General features: G+C 41.7%; 1 protein-coding gene across 1 annotated transcript; it reads left to right on the top strand.

Annotated features, from left to right (window-relative positions):
* Window positions 1-19,532: 19,532 nt before the first annotated feature.
* LOC136463810 (uncharacterized) lies at window positions 19,533-21,652 on the top strand. The gene is made up of 3 exons (XM_066462796.1): window positions 19,533-19,674; window positions 19,818-19,983; window positions 21,156-21,652. The coding sequence occupies exons 1-3, from the start codon at window positions 19,596-19,598 to the stop codon at window positions 21,412-21,414; spliced, it is 504 nt and encodes a 167-aa protein (XP_066318893.1). The 5' UTR covers window positions 19,533-19,595; the 3' UTR covers window positions 21,415-21,652.
* Window positions 21,653-21,949: the final 297 nt, after the last annotated feature.

Below are 21,949 nucleotides of genomic sequence, written 5' to 3'. Positions count from 1 at the left end.
ATAAAATAGCTTCATAGTGTACCCTGCCCGCTCACCTTGGCAGTGACATGGGAGTAATTAACCCGGGCATATGGGAATCACGACTCGCGGTGAATGTGCACCACCTTTGCAGAGGGTAACAAACTGTTATAACAGCCGTGCTCACGGTCATGAGCGGCCCGAAAAACTCACAGAATAATTGGATACTCATTATGGTTCATTTATGATGGTTTACGATGATAGTATGATGCAAATAATTCTGATATCTGATTATGTGGGTTTAGATGGGAGCTTAAGCATAACTTGATAATAATTGGTAATAAAATCCTGACTCACTAAAAGTGTTAACTGCAGTAAACCAGTGTCGTCCTTTTTGAGCTACATAACCCCATGTTATCTTGTTAAGTATGGGAAGTACTTACGCTTGTTTATTTCTTTATTTGGATAAAAATCCCGGATGGGTAACAGATGACAACGGGTATGAGGAATTTCCTGAGGATTTTTAGGCTTGTGGTCAACCAGTTGACCTTCCCTGTGATGAAGTCCCACGAGAGAGTTATCTTTTTATATTCTGCTGTGTGATGTAAGACTAAGTTATATTATGGTTCTTGATGTAAGAGACACCGTGATGATACTTTATGTAATTTGTCAGCTTGTGTGTGTGATTGATCCCTGGGCACACATGAGTTTTGTGCATTCAATTTTATCCTTAAAATTGGGTGTGACATCCTCCTTCTTGACTTGCTCGAGGAGAGAGGAGTGAGCCTTTTCAAGGTTAGAGTGAGCTTTGCCAAGCTTCTCATGGTCTTCCCTTAGACTCTCATGAGAAACATTAAGCTCATCAAAGGATTGCTCAAGAGATTCGATCTTCTTGTGAAATTCTTTGCACTCCTTTCTCTTCATCTCAAAGCAAGTCTACACTTGCTCACACATGTCCAAGAGCTCCTCCTTGGTGTACTCCTCCTCCTCCTCATCACTCCTCACTCATATCATATTTTACCTTGGTGGGCTTTGCCATGAGGCATGTCGATGGAGTGTCAAAGATGGTAGGCTTGTTGTTGATGGCGATGCTTGCTAGTGCTTTCTTTAGAGATTTCTTTCCATCATCACTAGAGCCTTCACTATCCGAGGAGCCATCACTATCCCAAGTGACCACATAGCCTCCACCCTTCTTTTTTTGAAGGTCATCTTCTTCTCCTTCTTCTCCTTCCTTTTCTTCTTCTCCTTCTTATGCTTCTTCTTTTCATCCTCGTCATTATTGATGGTCCCTAACTTCAATTATAAACCATCAACATAACTTGTATTTATAGTTAATTTCATCACCAAACATAGGTATAGGGGTTTAAACTAATAAATTCCATGAGTTTTGGTGAATCTATGTTTTTAGCAGGGTTTATCCAGAAAACCGTCAAGGGGGACCTATTCGTCAAAGGAAATTATAGAATTTCGCTGCGTAAATAGCATGGGAAGATTCTAGAAGACTCTCCACCAAAACAGACCCCAAGGGGTTACCATGTGGGGCCGACTAGCCCCACCTGCAGGTCGCTAAACCCATAGGCCCACCTATCAGCCTCCGTGCCGCAATGTCGATTCTCCATCGCCTCCTAGGTTGCATCTATGTCGTCCTTTATGTTAGTTTGATCCAAGGACTCATGTTGGATGCTGAAAGGACTTTGTGTGATTTTGGTAATTGAGTGACAACCCTAGGTGGACTAATTGTGTTTATGTGAGATACACAGGTGATTAGTCCACAAGTACATGTGTGTGAACAACATATGCCATGAAGGTAAAAATGGTTTGGAGATGTTGCAAAGCTCACACATGTGATGATGAAGGAGCTTATTGCACATGAGACATGCCATTGAGTCATGTGATCAAGGTGGAGAAGATTAAGACAAGACTTGGCTTGATGGACTGGTTGCAAGCGTGAAGGGCAAGTCGGAGGCTTTGGAGTGATGGACCACGTGGCAGTGAAGCTTGAGCAAGACTTGGCGCCAATGGATGAAGGCAACAGTGAAAAGCAAGTGAAGTCAAGATCGATGAACCAATATGATCACATGATGATATGAAGTGGATCATATCATTGTTGATCATGTTGGTGCATGTGTTGCATCGATATTGGAGGAGATGGAATGGAATGCGTAAGGCAAAGGTATAACCTAGGGTATTTTATTTCACCAGTCATAGGTGTATAGAGAAGTTTATGACTGGATTTAGGATAGACAGTCATACTATCAAGAGGGGCAAACTTGTTTGCATATCGGTCATCTAGTGCCACTCGAGTGATCTAACCTTGCATCATCGCTAGGATCGAGTGGCGTGGCAAGTTGAGTGACTAATCCTTTGGAAAATGTTTGTGAAAAGCTAACACACATACACATGGTGGTGCACACTTGGTGGTGTTGGCACATTTCCAAAGGAGAAGAAGTTAGAGTTGTTGTGAATCAACTTAGAGAAGAGAAAAATGTTTTTCGGTGTACTCCGAACTATAGGATGGTCCTTGGATTGGAATACTACTTTGATCCATTGTGATTTGGATCAAGTATGCATATGGGATGTGTAGCCCTCTGAGTAAGCTTTCTAAAATATCCAAGATCATCAAAATCAGAGTTTAGAGCTAAGAGTTATAACTGTTTTAGCGTTGAAAGGTATGTGACCGGACGCTGGCACGAAAAACGATCGGACGCTTAGGGTCTGCGTTCGGTCAGCACCTGTGAGTCTGGTCATAGCATTCGGTCAATGTTTTTAGCATGTCCAGAAGCGACCGGACACTGGGAGAGTCCGGTCAGTGATGACTGGACGCGTCCGATCGCTGAAAAATATCTCTGGAACCTCTTTGTAAGTGACCGGACATTGGGTTCTAGTGTCCGGTCATTATGACCTGTGCGTCCGATCAGTACGCATTTTCCCTAGTGAAGGGGTAACGGCTATTTTAGCCCTTGGGGCTATAAAAGGAGTGTGTGGCTGGCCTTGGGCTGGTTGCAGAGCACCATCACGCCTATGTGGCTTGTGTAGGAGTGCTTGGATGCCCTCTAACTCACTTGTGCTTGCAAGAGTATGAATCGATTGCGAGTGAGTGTGATTCTAGTGCATTGCATTGTGAGATTACATCGAGTGGCAATAGGTGATCGAGTTGCAAGCCGGTGGTGCTTGTTACTCTTGGAGGTTGCCACCTCCTAGACGGCTTGGTGGTGGTCTTTGTCGAAGCCCGCAAAAAGCTTGTGCGGTGCTCCAGAGAAGAGCTTTGTGAGGGGCATTGTGCTCGCCCCACGGGAGCCGCGAAGAGCAACTCTAGTTGAGCGTGTCATTGAGCTACCCTCACTTTTGGGGTAGGTTCTTGCAGTGCCCGATGTGCGGGCTTAGCGTGTGATGCCAATTAGCCGCCGAACCACCAAGTGAGCGGTCGACACAACTGAGACATAGCGTGTTGGCAAGCACGTGAACCTCGGGAGAAAATCATCGTGTCAACCTTGTTCTTCCCATTGGTTTGCAATCCCCTTACATAAGCTTGTGATTACTTTTATATACATTGTGCTTGTGTAGTTGCTCTTGTAATTAGTTAGCTTGTGTAGCTCACTAGTTACCTTCTTGCTTGTGTAGCATAGAAGTAGCTCCCTTCACATTTGATGAAGTATAGCTCAAGTGATTGAAATCTGTCTTATATTGAAAATCTGAGTGGGCTGTGATCTTAGCCATGTTTGAGTGATCAAAACTTATTGGATTGACATAAAAATTAGTGTACATGCTCTAGACTTATGTTATAAGATATTGTACAAATTTCATGAGAATTGGATAAGAAATGCTTCAGTTTTGGAGTGGATCTTGTCAGCTATACTGCAGCAGTTTTCAGAATATACCAGTGGTAGAATAATTGAAATCTGGTAGCAATCTAGAAGTCAAATAAAGCTCAAATTTTTACAGCTGCTAGATAACTTAGTGAAGCACATCTCCACAAAATTTCGTGATATTTGGATTTGTACTTTAGGAGATATGCTTATTTCTTTGAAGGGTATAGAATCTGTCAGAAAAGTGACAAATATTGAATTGATCTAGAGTCACTTTGATTGAAAGGTCCTCAAGTTGAAAATATGTTTACAAGTGTTTGAGGTATCTAAGTTTGGTTTTGAGATAATTTTTAAGCATGACAAGCAAAGAGTACAAGGCCATTTGATTATGGAGTGTACTTTGCACACATTCGGTACTCAAATTGGAAGATCAAGATCAAACTCAAGATGAAGTTGAAGTTTAAGTTCTAGTGACTATTGGAAATCATTTAGTAGAAAGAAAAGGACTTAAATAAGTAGAAAGAAAAGGACTTAAAGAATAAATCGAGGTTACTCATCAAGTTAAGCCCATCACTTGGATCAATCAATCAAGTTATTTCAAGTGAGTATTAAGAATGGTTCTTGGAGAGAGGTCATTTCTCCCTAGTGTAGGGGCTTGCCACCTATGAGTAGGTAAACCAAGTGTAGTACTTGGAAGGCTAACATGGAAGTGATGATCCGAGGGACATTTGAGATGCTTAGTTGAAGAAATCAAAAGGTTTGATCAAGAAAAGCAATCAACACCCAAAAAGAGAGCTAATCATGATATTTCTAGTGGTATTCTCACGTTGATGCTTTCATGCAAGCATTGATCAAAAGATGAAGCAAGCCAACCACAACAAGAAAGTGCACTTGATCATAAGTGGTATTCATTTCATATGGGTGAAGAATAGAAGTCAAAATGGTATCTATTGGTCTTCACCAAGCTTATAATTGGACTTCACATTGCTATTGGAGTAATGAATTAGAATCTATGTGACTATCCTCTACTCCAACATAGCAAAGGTATCATTGTAATGTGCATGATCATTTCATCTCTTACTAGTATGCGGTTAGTGCATATAGTACATGCTTCATAGGATCATGCATAACAAATGAAATGTTTAAATTCATAGCCTACCACTATTGCTTGAATGATTACTTAATCTAGTGGTTAGTATATGAATTTGTTCATGAGCTAGTGAACCCAAGTACTTGATTTAATTTGGATTGCTAATAAGAGACAAGTACAACATTGGCAAGATAACCCTTGCAAGAGGTGTGAAGAAGCTTGTCATTAGTTCAAACCGGACTTGGAAGCTTAGGCAAATCAATTTAGTTCAAGTCAACCATAGAAGCTCATGATAATGATAAGAGTACAAGTACAAGACAACAATGCAAATAGATATCTAGTTTGTTTGTTACAAGTGGTATCTAGACTCAAGTATTTTATCAAGAATCTACAAGTGATGTCTAGATCAACTTACAAGTGATATCCTATAGGTGGTACTCATAAAGATAGCAAATATTCAAGAAATATTTTTTATAAATCCAACAAGTGGTTCCATACTAGAAGATTCTTTCAAGTGGTATCACATCTACACATGGTATCAATCATGCAAGACGATGGTTCCACAAGTGATCCTCAACTTTAAGTGATCATCAAATAAAGAATGCATCCCTCACCTACAAGAGCTTAGGTGTATCAAATGGATGACCCATGCTATCACATAGGGGGAGATGTCTTACTAATTGATATCAAGATCAAAGATCCTATGTGTGGTATCTCAAGAAACACTACACAAGATACAAGTGGCACAAGTTACAAGTGGTATCTACAAGTGGTGTCATTCAAACAATCAAGTGATGTCCATAAAAATGCAAGATTCAAGCCTCAACCATCTACCCCAAATGCATACCTTTGCATCAATGAGAAGCATACCTTTTATGGAAATTGATGACAAAGGGGGAGATATTGTACAAAGATATAAAAGCCTTGAGATTAAGATCGTACAAGGGGAGAGATAAGATATAAAAGCTTTGAGAGAGATTGAGACAAAGAAGTAGAGGTTGGACATGGACATGGACAAAGAGGGAGCAACATTGAAGAAAAGAGATGAATCAAAATTCTTGGACAAGAGAAGCACACAAATAGGGGGAGCAAGCTCATAAACTTTGATTGATTGCATTTGATATGTGCATATTCATGTGCTTGCTTGCATTGCATAGGTTCTAAAATTCAATATGCATGCTTGTGTGAGGTATGCTAGTTGTAGAATTTGATTGAAGAAATGAAAACTAGCATGCATAGGATGATAGCTAGGCACTTGGTATGCTTTTTAAGTAATGCTAGTACCTTGCTTTTAATGTTGATCTCATGATGTATCTAGTGATTTTATTTCCAAGTGATATCTAGCTAACCATGGTGCTAAGGATGAACTTAAAGGTGCAACTCCGATTGGTATCACGCTTCAAAGGTTTACTTTATACACCTTAGCATCATTTAGTAGTAATTACTCTCCCACAATTTCAATCTACGCATATATACGAGCTTCAAAACAAACACTCTAGCACATATGTAGGGGGAGCTAATACTACCATTTCAGGTTTGTGGTACTTGTCCAAAATCATTTACACATGGTAAAATTGTTTGGGCAAGCAACATGAATCTAAAATAGCTTAATTTCCATATCTTTGTAGAGTTGTCATCAATTACCAAAAAGGGGAAGATTGAAAGATCCTTGTGTGGTTTTGGTAATTAAGTGACAACCCTAGGTAGACTAATTGTGTTTATGTGAGATATATAGGTGATTAGTCCACAAGTACATCTGTGTGAGCAACATATGCCGCAAAGGTGAAAATAGTTTGGAGATATTGCAAAGCTCACACATGTGATGATGAAGGAGCTTATTGCACATGAGACGTGACATTGAGTCATGTGATCAAGGTAGAGAAGATCAAGACAAGACTTGGCTTGATGGACCGGTTGCAAGCGTGAAGGGCAAGTCGGAGGCTTTGGAGTGATGGACCGCATGGCAGTGAAGCTTGAGCAAGACTTGGCGCCGATGGACGAAGGCAATGGTAAAAAGCAAGTGAAGTCAAGATCGATGAACTAATATGATCATATGATGATATGAAGTGGATCATATCATTGTTGATCATGTTGGTGCATGTGTTGCATCGACATTGGAGGAGATGGAATGGAATGCGTAAGGCAAAGGTATAACCTAGGGTATTTTATTTCACCGGTCATAGGTGTGTAGAGAAGTTGATGACCGGGTTTAGGATAGATGGTCGTACTATCAAGAGGGGCAAACTTGTTTGCATATCAGTCATCTAGTGTCACTCGAGTGATCTAACCTTGCATCATCGCTAGGATCGAGTGGCGTGGCAAGTTGAGTGACTACTCCTTTGAAAAATGTTTGTGAAACGTTAACACACATATACATGGTGGTGCACACTTGGTGGTGTTAGCACATTTACAAAGGAGAAAAAGTTAGAGTTGTTGTGAATCAACTTAGAGAAGAGATTTTTCGGTGTACTCCGAACTATAGGATGGACCTTGGATTGGAATACTGCTTTGATCCATTGTGATTTGGATCAAGTATGCATGTGTGATGTGTAGCCATCTGAGTAAGCTTTCCAAAATGTCCAAGATCATCGAAATCGGAGTTCGGAGCTAAGAGTTATAGCCGTTTTAGCGCTGAAAGATCCGTGACCGAACGCTGGCACGAAAAACGACTGGACGCTCAGGGTCTGCGTCCGATCAGCACCTGCGAGTCCGGTCAATGATGACCGAACACGTCCGATCACTGAAAAACATCTCTGGAACCTCTCTGTAAGTGACCGAACGCTGGGTTCCAGCGTCTGGTCGTTATGACCTGCACGTCCAGCCAGTACGCGCTTTCTCTAGTGAAGGGGTAATGGCTATTTTAGCTCTTTGGGCTATAAAAGGAGTGTGTGGCCGGCCTTGGGCTGGTTGCAGAGCACCCTCACGCCTATGTGGCTTGTGTAGGAGTGCTTGGATGCCCTCTAACTCACTTGTGCTTGCAAGAGTGCGAATTGATTGCGAGTGAGTGTGATTCTAGTGCGTTGCATTGTGAGATTGCATCGAGTGGCACTAGGTGATCGAGTTGCAAGCCGGTGGTGCTTGTTACTCTTGGAGGTTGCCACCTCCTAGACAGCTTGGTGGTGGTCTCCGTCGAAGCCCACAAGAAGCTTGTGCGGTGCTCCGAAGAAGAGCTTTGTGAGGGCATTGTGCTCGCCCCGCGGGAGCCGCGAAGAGCAACTCTAGTTGAGCGTGTCATTAAGCTACCCTCACTTTCAGGGTAGGTTCTTGCGGTGCCCGATGTGCGGGCTTGGCGGGTGATGCCAATTAGCCGTCAAACCACCAAGTGAGCGGTCAACACAATGGGGACGTAACGTGTTGGCAAGCACGTGAACCTCGGGAGAAAATCACCGTGTCAACCTTGTTCTTCCCATTGGTTTGCAATCCCCTTACACAAGCTTGTGATTAATTTTATATACATTGTGCTTGTGTAGTTGCTCTTGTAATTAGTTAGCTTGTGTAGCTCACTGGTTACCTTCTTGCTTGTGTAGCATAGAAGTAGCTCCCTTGCATGGCTAATTTGGTTTGTGTAACCTTGTTAGTCACTTTGCTTAGCTTGTGTAGCTAAGTATTTGCGCTCTCTAATTTGGCATTGGTTGCCTTGTTATTGAGCATTGCTAGTGAGCTTAGTTGGCTTTGTGCCTTTGCTTACTAGCATGTGTAGGAGCTCCCTCATTGCTTGAAATACTAGTGGCATAGGTTTGTGTGACCTTGCTCCTAGAATTGGTTAGGTGAGCTCTAGGTAGCCCGGCACCTTTGTTGCTTAATTAGGATCTTTGCAAGGTGCTAGAGAATATAGATAGAGGGGTGTAGTCTTGGCTAGACCGATAGTTTTAATTCCGCACTTATTTCGGTTAGCCGACGCGATTAAGTTTTAGAAATGACTATTCACCCCCCTCTAGTCGCCATCTCGACCCTACAGATGCTCTGGCCTATATATACCAGCCCCTGCCATCCTCCCTAGAGCCATCCTGAAACCCTAATTCATATCATGAGGATCAGAGCCAGCTATCAAGAGAAGATTAGTCCTCCATAGGATCTAGTCTTATAAATAATAGTGAGATAGAGAGTGAGGAAAGAGTTTGGTTGAGGTGCCGGCCTGTCGATGCTCTCTCTATGGATTGTACCTTAGTGGATCCAAGTTCTACTTGAGCTTGCCTTTGAGATTTCTCTAGTAATCAACTTCTGATTTAAGTAAGTAATTGTTTATAGTGTTCATTAGGATCACAACTCTCTTTTGAGTGCTTTAATCTATAGATGCTCTAGGTTAAAGTATTAATCGTAAGTGTAAGCGTGGTGCTTAGACTTAGGTTAATCGTGGATGCACCCTGTATTCTGGATGGTGGTAGATCGCGTGTGTGACATCAGTTCTATATAGCCTATACTATATAGCTTCGTTGATCCTTTGTAGTCCACCTCCCATCTATAGGTGCAAGTAGGACGTGGTTACGAAGGAAAGCATCCTCTGCTGGTGTCTTTCCCTAGTAATGTCCCTAGTTAAATAGTAGAAGACATAGCTTACTAAAGTTAGAACTAGAGAACCTTAGTTTTCCTCTCTACTCTCCTATTTATCTCAACCTTATTGCTACCCTTAGATCGTAGTTAGTCTCACACATTTCCTATGGATAAGATACTTGGAATACTTTCGGGGTGAATACTACAGCGGTATCCATGCGCTTGCAGATTTATCTGTGTGCGTTAAATATACCAACAAGCTTTCTGGCGCCGTTGCTAGTGAAACGGTTGCTGAATTAACTTCGAGCCTAGATTAATATTTTATCTTTTATTTTACTTTTCCTTTTAGCATGGATTCCATTCCTATCTATTAATATGCTAAACCTACGAGCGCAAGTCTAGAGCCACCAAAATCTTCAGAGCCTATCCTAACACTGGCTATGAGTTGTGCCCGTGTTTTATAAAACTAGTTCGGGATCAATCCTTCTCGAGAGAAGGCAACGAAAACCCATACTCACACCTATAAGAGTTTGAACAGACTTGTGCATGCTTGCGTATTGCTGGCATGTCTGACAAAACTGTAAGATGGAAGTTGTTTCTGTTCTCTTTGACAGGAAGAGCTAAATATTGGTATTGTCAAACCGTAGAAAGTATATAAGGAGATTGAGAAACTTTATGCTCTAAATTTTGTTTATGTTTCTTTCACATCTCTAAAGTGGTTAACCTTCGGAAAGAGGTTCTAAATTTTAGACAACTAGAAGAAGAATCTCTTGGTACATCGTGGAATCATTTTATGAACTCATCATCACTGGCCCAGACCTTGCCATTCAAGACTCTGTACTTCTTCAACATTTTTATATGGGTCTTAGCAAGGATTCCATAGAATCCCTTAATGTAGCCTCTAGAGGAGCTTTCCTTCATTTGTCTACTAGTGGAGCAAGGGCTATACTTGATAGAATTAGTGAAAAGACTATCTGCACTAGCATTCATAATGAACTCCCCGAGAAAGAGAAGAAATCACATCCCGATCAAGAAGAGGAAGTTTTGATAGCAAAATCACAACCACTCCAATTCCAAGATTTAGCTATCAATCCTAAACCATCAACTCCCCACTACAAAGGAAGAAGAAATTCAACCTTTGGAAATCCCATTTAAGGATGATCTTTTTTATGCTGATTTTGAAAAAAGCTTATTGCTACATAAGAGGCCTTCGAGCAAATATAATTTAAATCCTCTCAAGAAAAGATCGCTTAGGAAGTGTCCTTATTCCCATGTAGGATATTAGAAAGAACTCAAGGGTGACATGTCAAGTGATGCTATAGAAGGAGAGATGAGTCATTTAGCCAATCCTATCTTCTCTCCTTCTATGCCCACATTAGATGTCTCATCTGAACCCATCTTTAAACCCATCCTTGATCCCGATGAGTCCCCTTATGATCTTTCTCCTATGTCTTATGATGATCCTAGAAATCCATTAAGACAACTAAAGTATAGGAGTCATGAAGACCACAAGGATGATCAAGAAGAGCAACGACAATGGCTGGAATATATTAAGAACTCATATGCCGTTGCTGAAGAATGGATGGACAAGAACAAAGCCTTATGGGTAAAATCCAAACTTGGCTTAGATCCAAACCGTGAGCTTAAATCAATCTTTTTAATAAACATGACTCATCCAAGTTTGGAGGAGGCCTTAGACGAGATCAACCCAAGAGCCACCAACCCATGGGAAATCTTAGACAATAAAACATCCAATGAATGTCATAGGCATGGAATGATGGAGACAATGTTTTCGCCTATAGACATTCATGAAGAAACACCCTTAGAGCTTGAAAAGGAAGATAACATCAAAGAGCATAGAAGTTATTTCATGAACACATCATCAAATCTATTGTCGCATGAGAAATCTTCTGAATTAATTGGTCTCTCCAACATTGCCACACACGAGATCTTCAACCCCCTCATTCTCCTTGTTTATAAAGACTTTGAAAGGGTGGTTGTAGATGCATGTGTTTATCATAAATATTGCAGATCTCGTTGTGTGAATTTTGAGATAGGTACACAAATATTGATGATGGAGGGGAAACCACTTCACCAACTTGAGTGTAATTAGAAGGTTTCCCAAGGATGAGCTTTTTCCCTAAAACAAGCACTTTCGGGAGATAACATGAGCCTTCACCTTTCGCTATAATGCCCTTATGAAATGAGCATAGAAATATAATCATGAAAATATTCCTTCGGGTATTTTTGTACCTAACCATTCTAGGTTTGAAGCAAAAGGGATGAAGGATGACGACGCAAGGTATGCCCAACCAATTATCATGCAACATTGAATCACATTCACACACGAGAGTTCTATCATCCAAACTTGATTTTGCTACAAAATTCAAGTACGGGGGATGAACTGAAAAATCTTATGCCATGTTGTATTTTTTTGTTGTCTCTACCTTTAAGTCATGCTCAATTTGCCAAATAACAATCATGCTCTTTCATCTCCAATTGAATAAACCTCTATAATGCTTTCATGCTACCTTTTATTTACTATAATATGTTCAAGGTTTGGAGTTTGTTCATACATCTCATAAATCAAGCATTGTGCTTAGTTTAGTAGTGTTGATCTTACTTTCAAAGGCTTTTTAAATTAAGCGTGGTGCTTATGTTAAAATGTTTTCCTAGATTAAATTAGACATGGTGTCTAGTTTGATCTTTGAACCAAGAATATGCTATAGTAGATACTGATCATTTTGTTAGACTAACCCCATGCAGGAAACTCTTAATTCAATATTGATAAGTCACGAGATGAATTCAAATCAGAGATAAAGTTAGGCACATAACGAACTCTAATAACATTGCGCAAAGAAGACACAGCTCATTCATCACGATGGAAGAACTATAAGTATCAAAGTTCATTCACTTTGTCTTCTACTGCAAGTTACCTTGGCCTTAAGCCATGCTTGTATAAAACATGATAAACAAAATCTATGCTAAAGCAATCCTAAAATCATCTTTTCATTAGCAAAGATGTAATTCATAAAATTTAAGGACAACAATCCATAGTTCAAATTTGTTGTATTCCCTCGGGTATGTCTCCACTAACATTTTGTAGGGATGAATGAATACAAGCTACGCTTGTCCATGGTTTGGCATGAATCTGCAAACCCAGCCACCACTGCAGCTATGAAACAAAGAGGATGAGTGCCATAAAACACGATCAGTAATCAAAGCACTCACTCATAGGAAGTGGATGAGCAAATCGATAGATTTGAGGCATACATCAATGAATAAGTGGGGCGAAAGGTCCAACAAGATGTCAAGATAAAAGAGCAAAAAGATGGCATGACAAAAGGATGAGAAAGAAAAGGTGTGAACTAGGAAACAAGAAGCTCATGAATAGCTCAAGCTGTGAGACTAGCCGAATAAGAAAAACTTCAAGCAAAAGGGAAGGACCATCACGGGTCATCTACCCTTCGTCATATAGTGACATTACGCTACAATAACAAAGGTAACATCCTAAGGTAAATGGTCATTATTTAAAAAGCTTTTCCTTGATTCTAGTAGGCATATAAATAAGAAACAAAATATCTTTGAGTTACAATTTACCTGATCAAACCTGATTAGCTCAACATGTCTTGTTCTTTAAGCTTGTTCCTAGCACCACTTTCTTGATCCCATAGTCTTAACCAAATAAGCTAAATAGTGTACATCCTAATTCTGGAAGATGATAGTCATAATCATGTAAAGATTAATACCTTATGGACAATCCTTCCATAGGTTAAGCAGCTGAATCTTTTGATCTTATCACCCATGACATAAGTGAACAAAACACACAACATCAACTTCATCTTGTTCAATGTGCCTAAGGTTAGAACAGAGCCTATACACTTGATCTCTACCTTGTCTTATGAGAAGGACACACTTCAAGCAAAGTGTGGGGGAAGACAGTTGACTCCCAAATTTCTACAAGTAAAGGTTCTGAACCTGTTAAACCAAAATCAAAACTCAAAACTAAGATGGGTTTGGTAGAAAAAGGTGACATCACCATTAGAGGCACCACCACAATAATCCTCATCTTTAGAGCGAACCGAGTTACTTGATCAATGGACTTCATAAGGAGGAGTCTAGTTCGAAGGACTTAAAACACCAAACCCTCACCAAAAGAGCTAGCTTGGGGGAGAAGCACTCGCGTGTATCTAGGTAAGTATGCTTTCCCTTTGTTCTATCTTTAGTTTCTTTTAAATAGTTAAGGAAATGGTGAATTGAAAAAAAATAGGTGTGTCTAGTTTGCTTTAATTTATTTTTAAAAGTTGAATAAAATAAAGAGGACTCAAAATATTCTCTTAAATAAAAATGATGAATTGTTGCTCTGTTGTAATTCCTTTCAAGTACCTAGTTTTCAGCCTCAAATTCTCCTGAGTTTTGGATACGACTGATTTGATATAAAGATTTACTCTAAACTTGAAACTCGTGGGTAGCAAATGCTTGATCTAAGTCTAGGTAATTTATGGATATGATATGAGAAGGTCTGAGCTGTTGTTTATCTTATTCCAAGTAACACTAAAGTTCTGGAGATTTATCTTTTCAAAAATACAAAAATGTTACATGATGAGTTCCTGTATGACAAAGCTTGAATTCCCACCAGAGCCATACATGTTATTTAGGCTAGAAAAACCTCCACATATATATTGCTTGCTCTTGCATTGAGTTTTGTCAAGCTTTGTTGATCCTTATGAGAGGTTTGTCATGCTCTTAAAATCAAGATCATGTATACACCACCCACATATGCACTACTCCTACACTGGGGAAAGGCGCAAAAATATGCCTTCCATCTAGATCCATCCAAAAATGTTTTACTCCTACACTAGGAGTGAACATAAAACATGCTTGATAGGTTTTTCATCCACCAAATAAATACTCTAAGTTCTTGTTGCTATCTCTTAAAGTTTTGTTGCAGAAAAGAGACATGGGGCTATGCCAAAGTTATACATAAAAAAAGAAGAAAAAGGAGATGAGAAAAAATAGACAAGTGTCGAGATATTTAAAACAACAGGTACTTAGATGCCCGCCTGAAAAAAAAGAGAAGAGAAAGAGAGATGAATAAGATAGACCCTACTCTCTAGCAAATGTTTCCAAGTTTCAAAGGAGAGAGATGTTTTCAAGGATCATAGTAGAATTAGGTTAGCCACCATATATATCCACACACATGCTCATCTTGATTTGATTGTATAATTCAACTCTCTTTGAATCAATTGTTTGACTTTATAATGTATGCATTGCAAGTATGCTCTAGCTTTCTCCCTACCTATAAACTTCACATAAGCTTTAGTTGTAGGAAGAGAAAGAAAAGGGGCATAACATCTTTACTGCCTTTGGTGAGGATCCACAAATACCATATATATTAAGAGACTTAAGAGTGTCATACAATAGAATCTGAGTTTTATTTTCAAAACTTATAAAAACTCCGAAACAATGGTGGAACAAAGAACTTGAGACATAGTGCTTGACTTGATCTACGCCGTCCTTTAAGTCGGTTTGATCCAAGGACTCACATTGCACACTCTGGCCTATATATACCAGCCCCTGCCACCCTCCCTAGAGCCATCCTAAAACCCTAATTCATATCATGAGGATCAGAGCCGGTTATCAAGAGAAGATTAGTCTTCCATAGGATCTAGTCTTATAAATAATAGTGAGATAGAGAGTAGGGAAGAGTTTGGAGGAGGTGCCAGCCTATCGGTGCTCTCTCTATGGGTTGTACCTTGGCGGATCCAAGTTCTACTTAAGCTTGCCTTCGAGATTTCTCTGGTAATCAACTTCTGATTCAAGTAAGTAATTGTTTATATTATTCATCAGGATCATGACTCTCTTTTGAATGCTTTAATCTATATACGATCTAGGTTAAAGTATTAATTGTAAGTGTAAGCGTGGTGCTTAGACTTAGGTTAATCGTGGATGCGCCCTGTATTTTAGATGGTGGTAGATCACGTGTGTGACATCAGTTCTATATAGCTTGTACTATATAGCTTCGTTGATCCTTTGTAGTCCACCTCCCGTCTATAGGCGCAAGTAGGATGTGGTTACAAAGGAAAGCATTCTCTACTGGTGTCTTTCTCTAGTAATGCCCCCAGTTGAATAGTAGAAGACATAGCTTACCCAAGTCAGAACTAGAGAACCTTAGTTTTTCTCTCTACGCTCCTATTTATCTCAACTTTCTTGCTACCCCTAGTTAAGTTAGATTGTAGTTAGTCTCACATGTTTCCCTATGGATACGATACTTAGAATACTTCCGGGTGAAAGCTATAGCGGTATCCGTGCGCTTATGGATTTATCTGTGTGCGTTAAATATACCAGCAATCATTGTCACTATTGTAGAGACAATCGGCTACAACGTGATCCGGGCTCTTGCACTTGTAGCATCTCCTCACATACTCCTTGTTGTGATATCTTCTCTTTCTTGCACCATAGCCTTTTTTCTTCATGAATTTCCCCATCTTACGCACAAAGAGAGCCATAGCCTCATAATCAATGTCACTAGTATCTTCATTATCACTTGATTCTTTCTTGGACTTGCCCTTATTCTTGGATGATGAGCTAACCTTGAATGCTACACTCTTCTTCTTCTTGTCTTCATCTTCCTTCTTGTCATCCTTGTTGACCCCCTCCCTTTCCACATGGTATGTCTCTTGTGTCATGACATGGCCTAGTACTTGGTTAGGGGTAATCTCCTTCAATCCTCCTCTTATGATAAGCAATCTCAACATCTCAAATCTTGGAGGTGAGCACATCAAGAACCGATGAGATACATCATCATCATTGATCTCTTCTCTCAATGCCTTCAAGTCATTGACTATCACCTGCAATCAATAGAACATCTACGGAATGCTCTCATCATATTTCATCTTGAAACTTGTCAACTTGTCCTTGATAATGTACAACTTGACACTCTTCACCGCTGGTGTACCCTCATAGGTCTCCTCCAATCTCTTCCATACTTCACTAGCTTTCTCACAATCCTTGATTTGCTCTTACACCTTGGAATCAATGGCATTATAGATGGTGTTAAGAGCTATTATATTGCATTGCTTGTAGGCCTTGTCGGTGTTGGTGAGATTGTCCGGATCAAGAATCACATAGTCACTCTCAGTCACATCACACACTTGGTCATTGATTGAACCAAGATACATCTTCATCTTTCTCTTTCAATAATCATAGCATGTGCCATCAAAGAACGGTGGTTTGCCCTCCCCCCCCCCCCCATGGTTGAACACAACTTGAGCCATCTTTTGACACCGAGGTTGTTAAGACTTCAATCAAACGATGACCACGGCTTCGATACCACTTAAAAAGTCCTAATATGGCTAGAGGGGGTGAATAGCCTATTTAAAAATTTACAAGATTACTAGAGCAATTTGATTAGTATGACAAACGACAAAATGCAAACTTGCTCTAGCTCTACAAGGGTTGCAAGCCACCTACCCAATAATTCTAATTGCTATGATCACTAGGCACACAAGAGGCTAAGTTGTTACTCACTAAGAGCTCTCAAACTTGCTACACTAAAGAGCTCCACTAGGTGGACTTAACTAGCAAGCAAAACAAGCTCTCAAAACTAATTACACTAAAGAGCTTGTTACAACTAGTTTGCAAGTAAGTAAAGGAGTGAGTGAAAAGCTTATACCGCCATGTAGAGGGATGAACCAATCACAATATGAATGCCAATACAATCACCGGGAGAATACCAATAGGCAAGAGACAAACATTTTTTTCCCGAGGTTCACGTGCTTGCCGGCATGCAAGTCCCTGTTGTGTCGACCAACACTTGGTGGTTCAGCGGCTAAGAGGTGTTGCATAAACCTCATCCATACATTTGGACACCGCAAGAACCTACCCACAAGTGAGGTAACTCAATGACACGAGCAATTTACTAGAGCTACCTTGCGGCTCTTCACCGGGGAAGGTGCAAGACCCCTCACAATCAATGGAGCCAGCCACGAACAATCACCAACACATGCTGAAGCTCCTCCGCTACTCCAAGCAATCTAGGTGGCGACAACCACCAAGAGCAACAAAAAATCCGCAGCCATAATGATCCCCAAGTGCCACTAGATGCAATCACTTAAGCAAATGCACTTAGAATCACTCCAAATCTCACTATAATGATGAATCAATGATGGTGATGAGTGGAAGGTGTTTGCTTAAGCTCACAAGGATGTTAGGAATGTCAAAGTACCAAGAGAGTGAGCCCCAAGCTGGTACCTTCCTATTTATAGAGCCCCAAGACTCAAAGAGTCGTTGGGCACTCTTGGGCTGACCGGACTCGCCTGACCGGACGCACCCTAGCGTTCGATCACCTGTGTCCGGTCGCCCACAGCCATCCACGTGGCCGAGCTTTAAACCTTGCGTGTTGGATCTCAACGGTCAAGTCTCGATCGCTCTCGTGTTAATGATCGATCGGACGCGCCGCTTGCACCACCTGACGCAGAAGCCCTCAGCGTCCGATCGTTTCCAGAGACATTCCAGAGCGCAAAAACACTGACCGTATGCGTCAGGTCAACGCCGACCTGACACGTACCAGTGTCTGGTCAGCACTTAGCTACTACACATGCGCCTGCTGAGCTAATGTCACCATACATCATGGCCCACCTAACGCTACCCCTACGCGTCCGATCGTGTGAACTCGCCACCTTTCAACAAGTGACTGGACGCGCCGATCGAACCAGGGCCAGTGTCCGATCGTTCTTCTCCACTCTCGGCCAGTCAGCGCTTACTCACTATAAATGATCGGACTCAGTTGCCAGCGTCCTGTTAGGACGTGGCCAGTGTCCGGTCACTACAGTCTCCTCCTTTTTCTTCTTCTAAGTCCGCAACCACTTCGTCCTTACTTTCAACTTGCTAACCACGAAGTGTAGAACTTGTGTGCACGTGTGTTAGCATTTTACAAGGGTCAAAGTCAGCACACTAGGTTCCTAAATGTATATGCAAGAATAATGTCACCTAGTGGCACTCGATAACCGATTAGCCAAAGATTTCCCCTCTTTATAGTACGGCTATCGATCCTAAACGTGATCACAGTCTCTATAGTGTCTTGATCACCAAGAACAAAATCTATCTTATACCTTTGCCTTTATCTCTTTGGTTTTGTTTTTCTCTTTCTTCTTTTCTAGGTTGAGCTTGATCACCATCATCTCATGTCCATCTTCAACTCCATGGACCTCATCTTGCTCAAACACTTGGATTGGACCATCTTGTCTAATTCACACACTTAGAACAAAGATTAGTCCTAGATTTCATCAATTATCCAAAACCAAACTAGGGCTTTCAGTTGGGCCGGTCGATTCCGGTCGTCGGGGTCGGAGACGGCAACGAGTGGTTGTGCGCGAGCACCACCGCCACTAGCGCCACCAGTACTGGGCTTGGCTCAACGACGAAGGTGGGGGATGAGGGGCAAGGAGTGCTATGGGCGCTAGGATGGGGGAGCTTGGTCGTCGGGTGAGAGAGGGCGTCACCGGGGGTGGGGAGGGCGCTGCGCTGGGGTGGGAGAGAGCCGCCCACTCCCCTGCAACATCGCCGCACCACCTCCATGGATCTCGCTCGTGCTCCTTGGATCTCACCGGGGTGGGGGAGAGGGGCATCGGATTTACGACATTGGGGGCTCCCATGGGTGGGAACGCTAGGGTGGGGGCGCCGGGGTGGTGGATGGAGCCGTGGGGGCAGGGGAGGAGGACGCCGAGGTGGGAGAGGGCGCGCGCCGGGGTGGGCAAGCGAGACAGAGAGCGGAGCAGGAGGGAAGCACAAGAGAGAGGAGCTCGTTGGGCAGGCGGCGCGTGCGAAGCGTGGCTAGGCGGCCACTAGTTGATTTTGTTTATTTATTTATTATAGGTGAGCAACGCATGTGGCAATGAGTAGAGCGAGGCATCCGACATCTTAACGCGCATTAGATTAGCTGTTTGCACTATTGGTACGGGTCACCTTGTTAGTTGTTTTTAGTTCGCAGTATCTGCCCAATTCCTGACAACACGTTAAAAAAAGCCCAATTCCTGACAAAAAAAAAATCTCCAAAAACAATGGGCTGAAAGAGAGCTGACGATGCGGCGCAATATTTTGTGTACATTCGGTCCAGTATCAGCCCATCCATGGTGGTCTGGTGGACGAAGCGCCTGGAATTGGAGAAGGGGGGCCAGAACAGAAAAGAGCTGGAGGCCGGAACCGGAAAGAACCACTGAAGCTGGGAGAGACAGCGCCGGCAAGGAGCCATGGAGCCAGAGAAGGCCGAGGCAGCGAAGCAGCTGATGGAAGAGGAGGCTGGAGACTCCGTGGATCCCCGCGAACTAGGTGACTGCAATCCCCTTGATTCCCTCTCTCTCTCTCTCTCTCTCTCTCCAAGAAACAGCGGATTTCCTGCTCTGTTCTAGTGTGACTGAACCATTGTCTCTGATTCGCCTTCTCTTTGTGTTATTTCCGTCTCTGATTTGCAGTGTCCAGCGACGACGAGATCGACTACTCCGTCGAGCCCGAGTTCTACGACCCCGACCTAGATGACGTCGATGAGCGGTGGGTGAACAGGCAGAGGAAAGGCCGCACATCTGACGCCGTGCTCAACTGCCCCGCCTGTTTCACTACCCTGTGCTTGGATTGTCAGAGGTAATCTATTTACTGGTTGACATATGCCGACTCAAGGAAGGGAATCGTAGATTGTAATCCTATCGATTATTTAACAATGTCTGCCCTCTGCAGTTTCAGTTTTTTCTTATGGTAGATAATCTACCGTACATCAGGACCCTGTTACTGCCTTTGTGAAATAGGAGTGCTTATAATGTAATCAATTAATAAATCCACTGATAAATGAATTGGAAATTTCACATTTAGTCATGTTTAGAAGACCTTTTTCCTATTAGACTATATTACTGCATATTTCTGAAAGATACTTATCTTATAATATGGAATAAAAACCACTGGAAGTGAAATCACCATGCTGTCAACTTACTAGGAGCATCTAAGCGCTTATTATCATGATAATAATAATAAAACTTGTGGACTGTTGGCTGCAGGGATGCATCAATAATTCTAGCATTCATGGCACCTTCTCATGTATTCCTTGATATGGAATCATAGGGCTTGTTCATGCTATAAATTTGCTTGGACAAGAATGAGAATCCCAGCAGGCATGACATTAATATATTTTTTTTTTGATAGGGCAGGTATGACATGAATCAGTAGATATAGTTTAGGTCTTTTTGTCTGTGTTTATTTGAACAATGTCTTTGTGTTTGTTAGAAGCAGGATTTTGCCGTTATGCTATTTTCCTGTTTCGCTTAAGTATTGTTCTGAAAAACCTTTGTTTTAACTTTGATGTTTTGCATTGCTACTATGTTTTCTCTGATTATCAAACACTATACTATACTGGTACTGCTAATTTGTAGAATAAATATCCATTGGTCAGTTGTGGGTAGCTTTGTTGATGCTTGGACATAAGATCTAGCATAGTTCAGAGTAAGGCAACATGAAGATATGACTTATAACTATGAACATGTGCTTGAACAGGAACGGGAAAGTCATATATGAAAAGAATCAGGGCATCTTGTTAGTACAGTTTGTTTGCGAGATCAATGTGGAAGCACTAATATATCTTGCATCACTATACTGTTGTTTTTCGCACTGCTCAGAGATAACTTACTTTGTAGTTTGTAATCTACTTGCACAGTTCTACTGTTTGGCTCTCTGCTATTGATCCTTGAGCATTAAGCATTTACGATGATATGGTTGATTTTTAAAACCTCAAATGGTTAATTGTACACGATTTTGTTAATGTTCAGGCATGCGAAGTATGTAAACCAGTACCACGCAATGTTTGTTCGCAACTGCAAGGTCAAGACTGATCAGATCCTGCGAGAGGGCAAGAGCAAAAGGAAGAACCGCAAAGGGCGGGCTGCTGATCCAACTACTGCATCAGAAGGTGAAAGCAAGGGGCAATCCTACCACCCTGTTTGCTGCGAGGTCTGCTCAACTGAGGTCGGGGTGTTTGACGAGGATGAAGTCTACCACTTCTTTAACGTGATCCCTAGCAACTCCTGAATATCGTGATGTTCCGTGACCTGTTACTGTAGAATAGTTCGTAGACCCATATACGCTTCTGCAGTACGCTGTTGTACCGTATCACAAGTAAATCAGGTTGTGTGGATAATTTGCATCTGTAGGGTTTTGAAAGGGGATCTCCACTCTAACTGTGATGGCTCTTTCGTGACACGCCTCTTTGTTCTGATTGAATGTGTTCATGCTTGTTATAGCAGCAATTGATGACTATTCGTACAAGTTGATGAGGTGTCAGGTCACTCAAGTGTGTATGTCTATGATGCTAGGATGATCCCACATGGGAACAAAGCTAGCCTGGCCCTGGCCATGCCTCCAGATCCGTGGACGAGACAATGGCGCGTGCCCTCTGATTATGTGGATTGATTTGCCTGCCAATACCTTGGCGTGTGCCGTGTGGTTGTCTGAATGAACGCAAGTCATGGAGGCGGCCGGCTTGCAGTATGGAATTGTACATGCATCTGCGAGGAATTTGGAGCATCTACTTGGAAGGCTGAAATTGAACTGAAATGTAGCAGCA

The sequence above is a fragment of the Miscanthus floridulus genome, chromosome 7 (genome assembly GCF_019320115.1).
Source record: "Miscanthus floridulus cultivar M001 chromosome 7, ASM1932011v1, whole genome shotgun sequence".
NCBI lineage: Eukaryota > Viridiplantae > Streptophyta > Magnoliopsida > Poales > Poaceae > Miscanthus > Miscanthus floridulus.
This window is presented reverse-complemented; position numbering and strand designations above follow the sequence as displayed.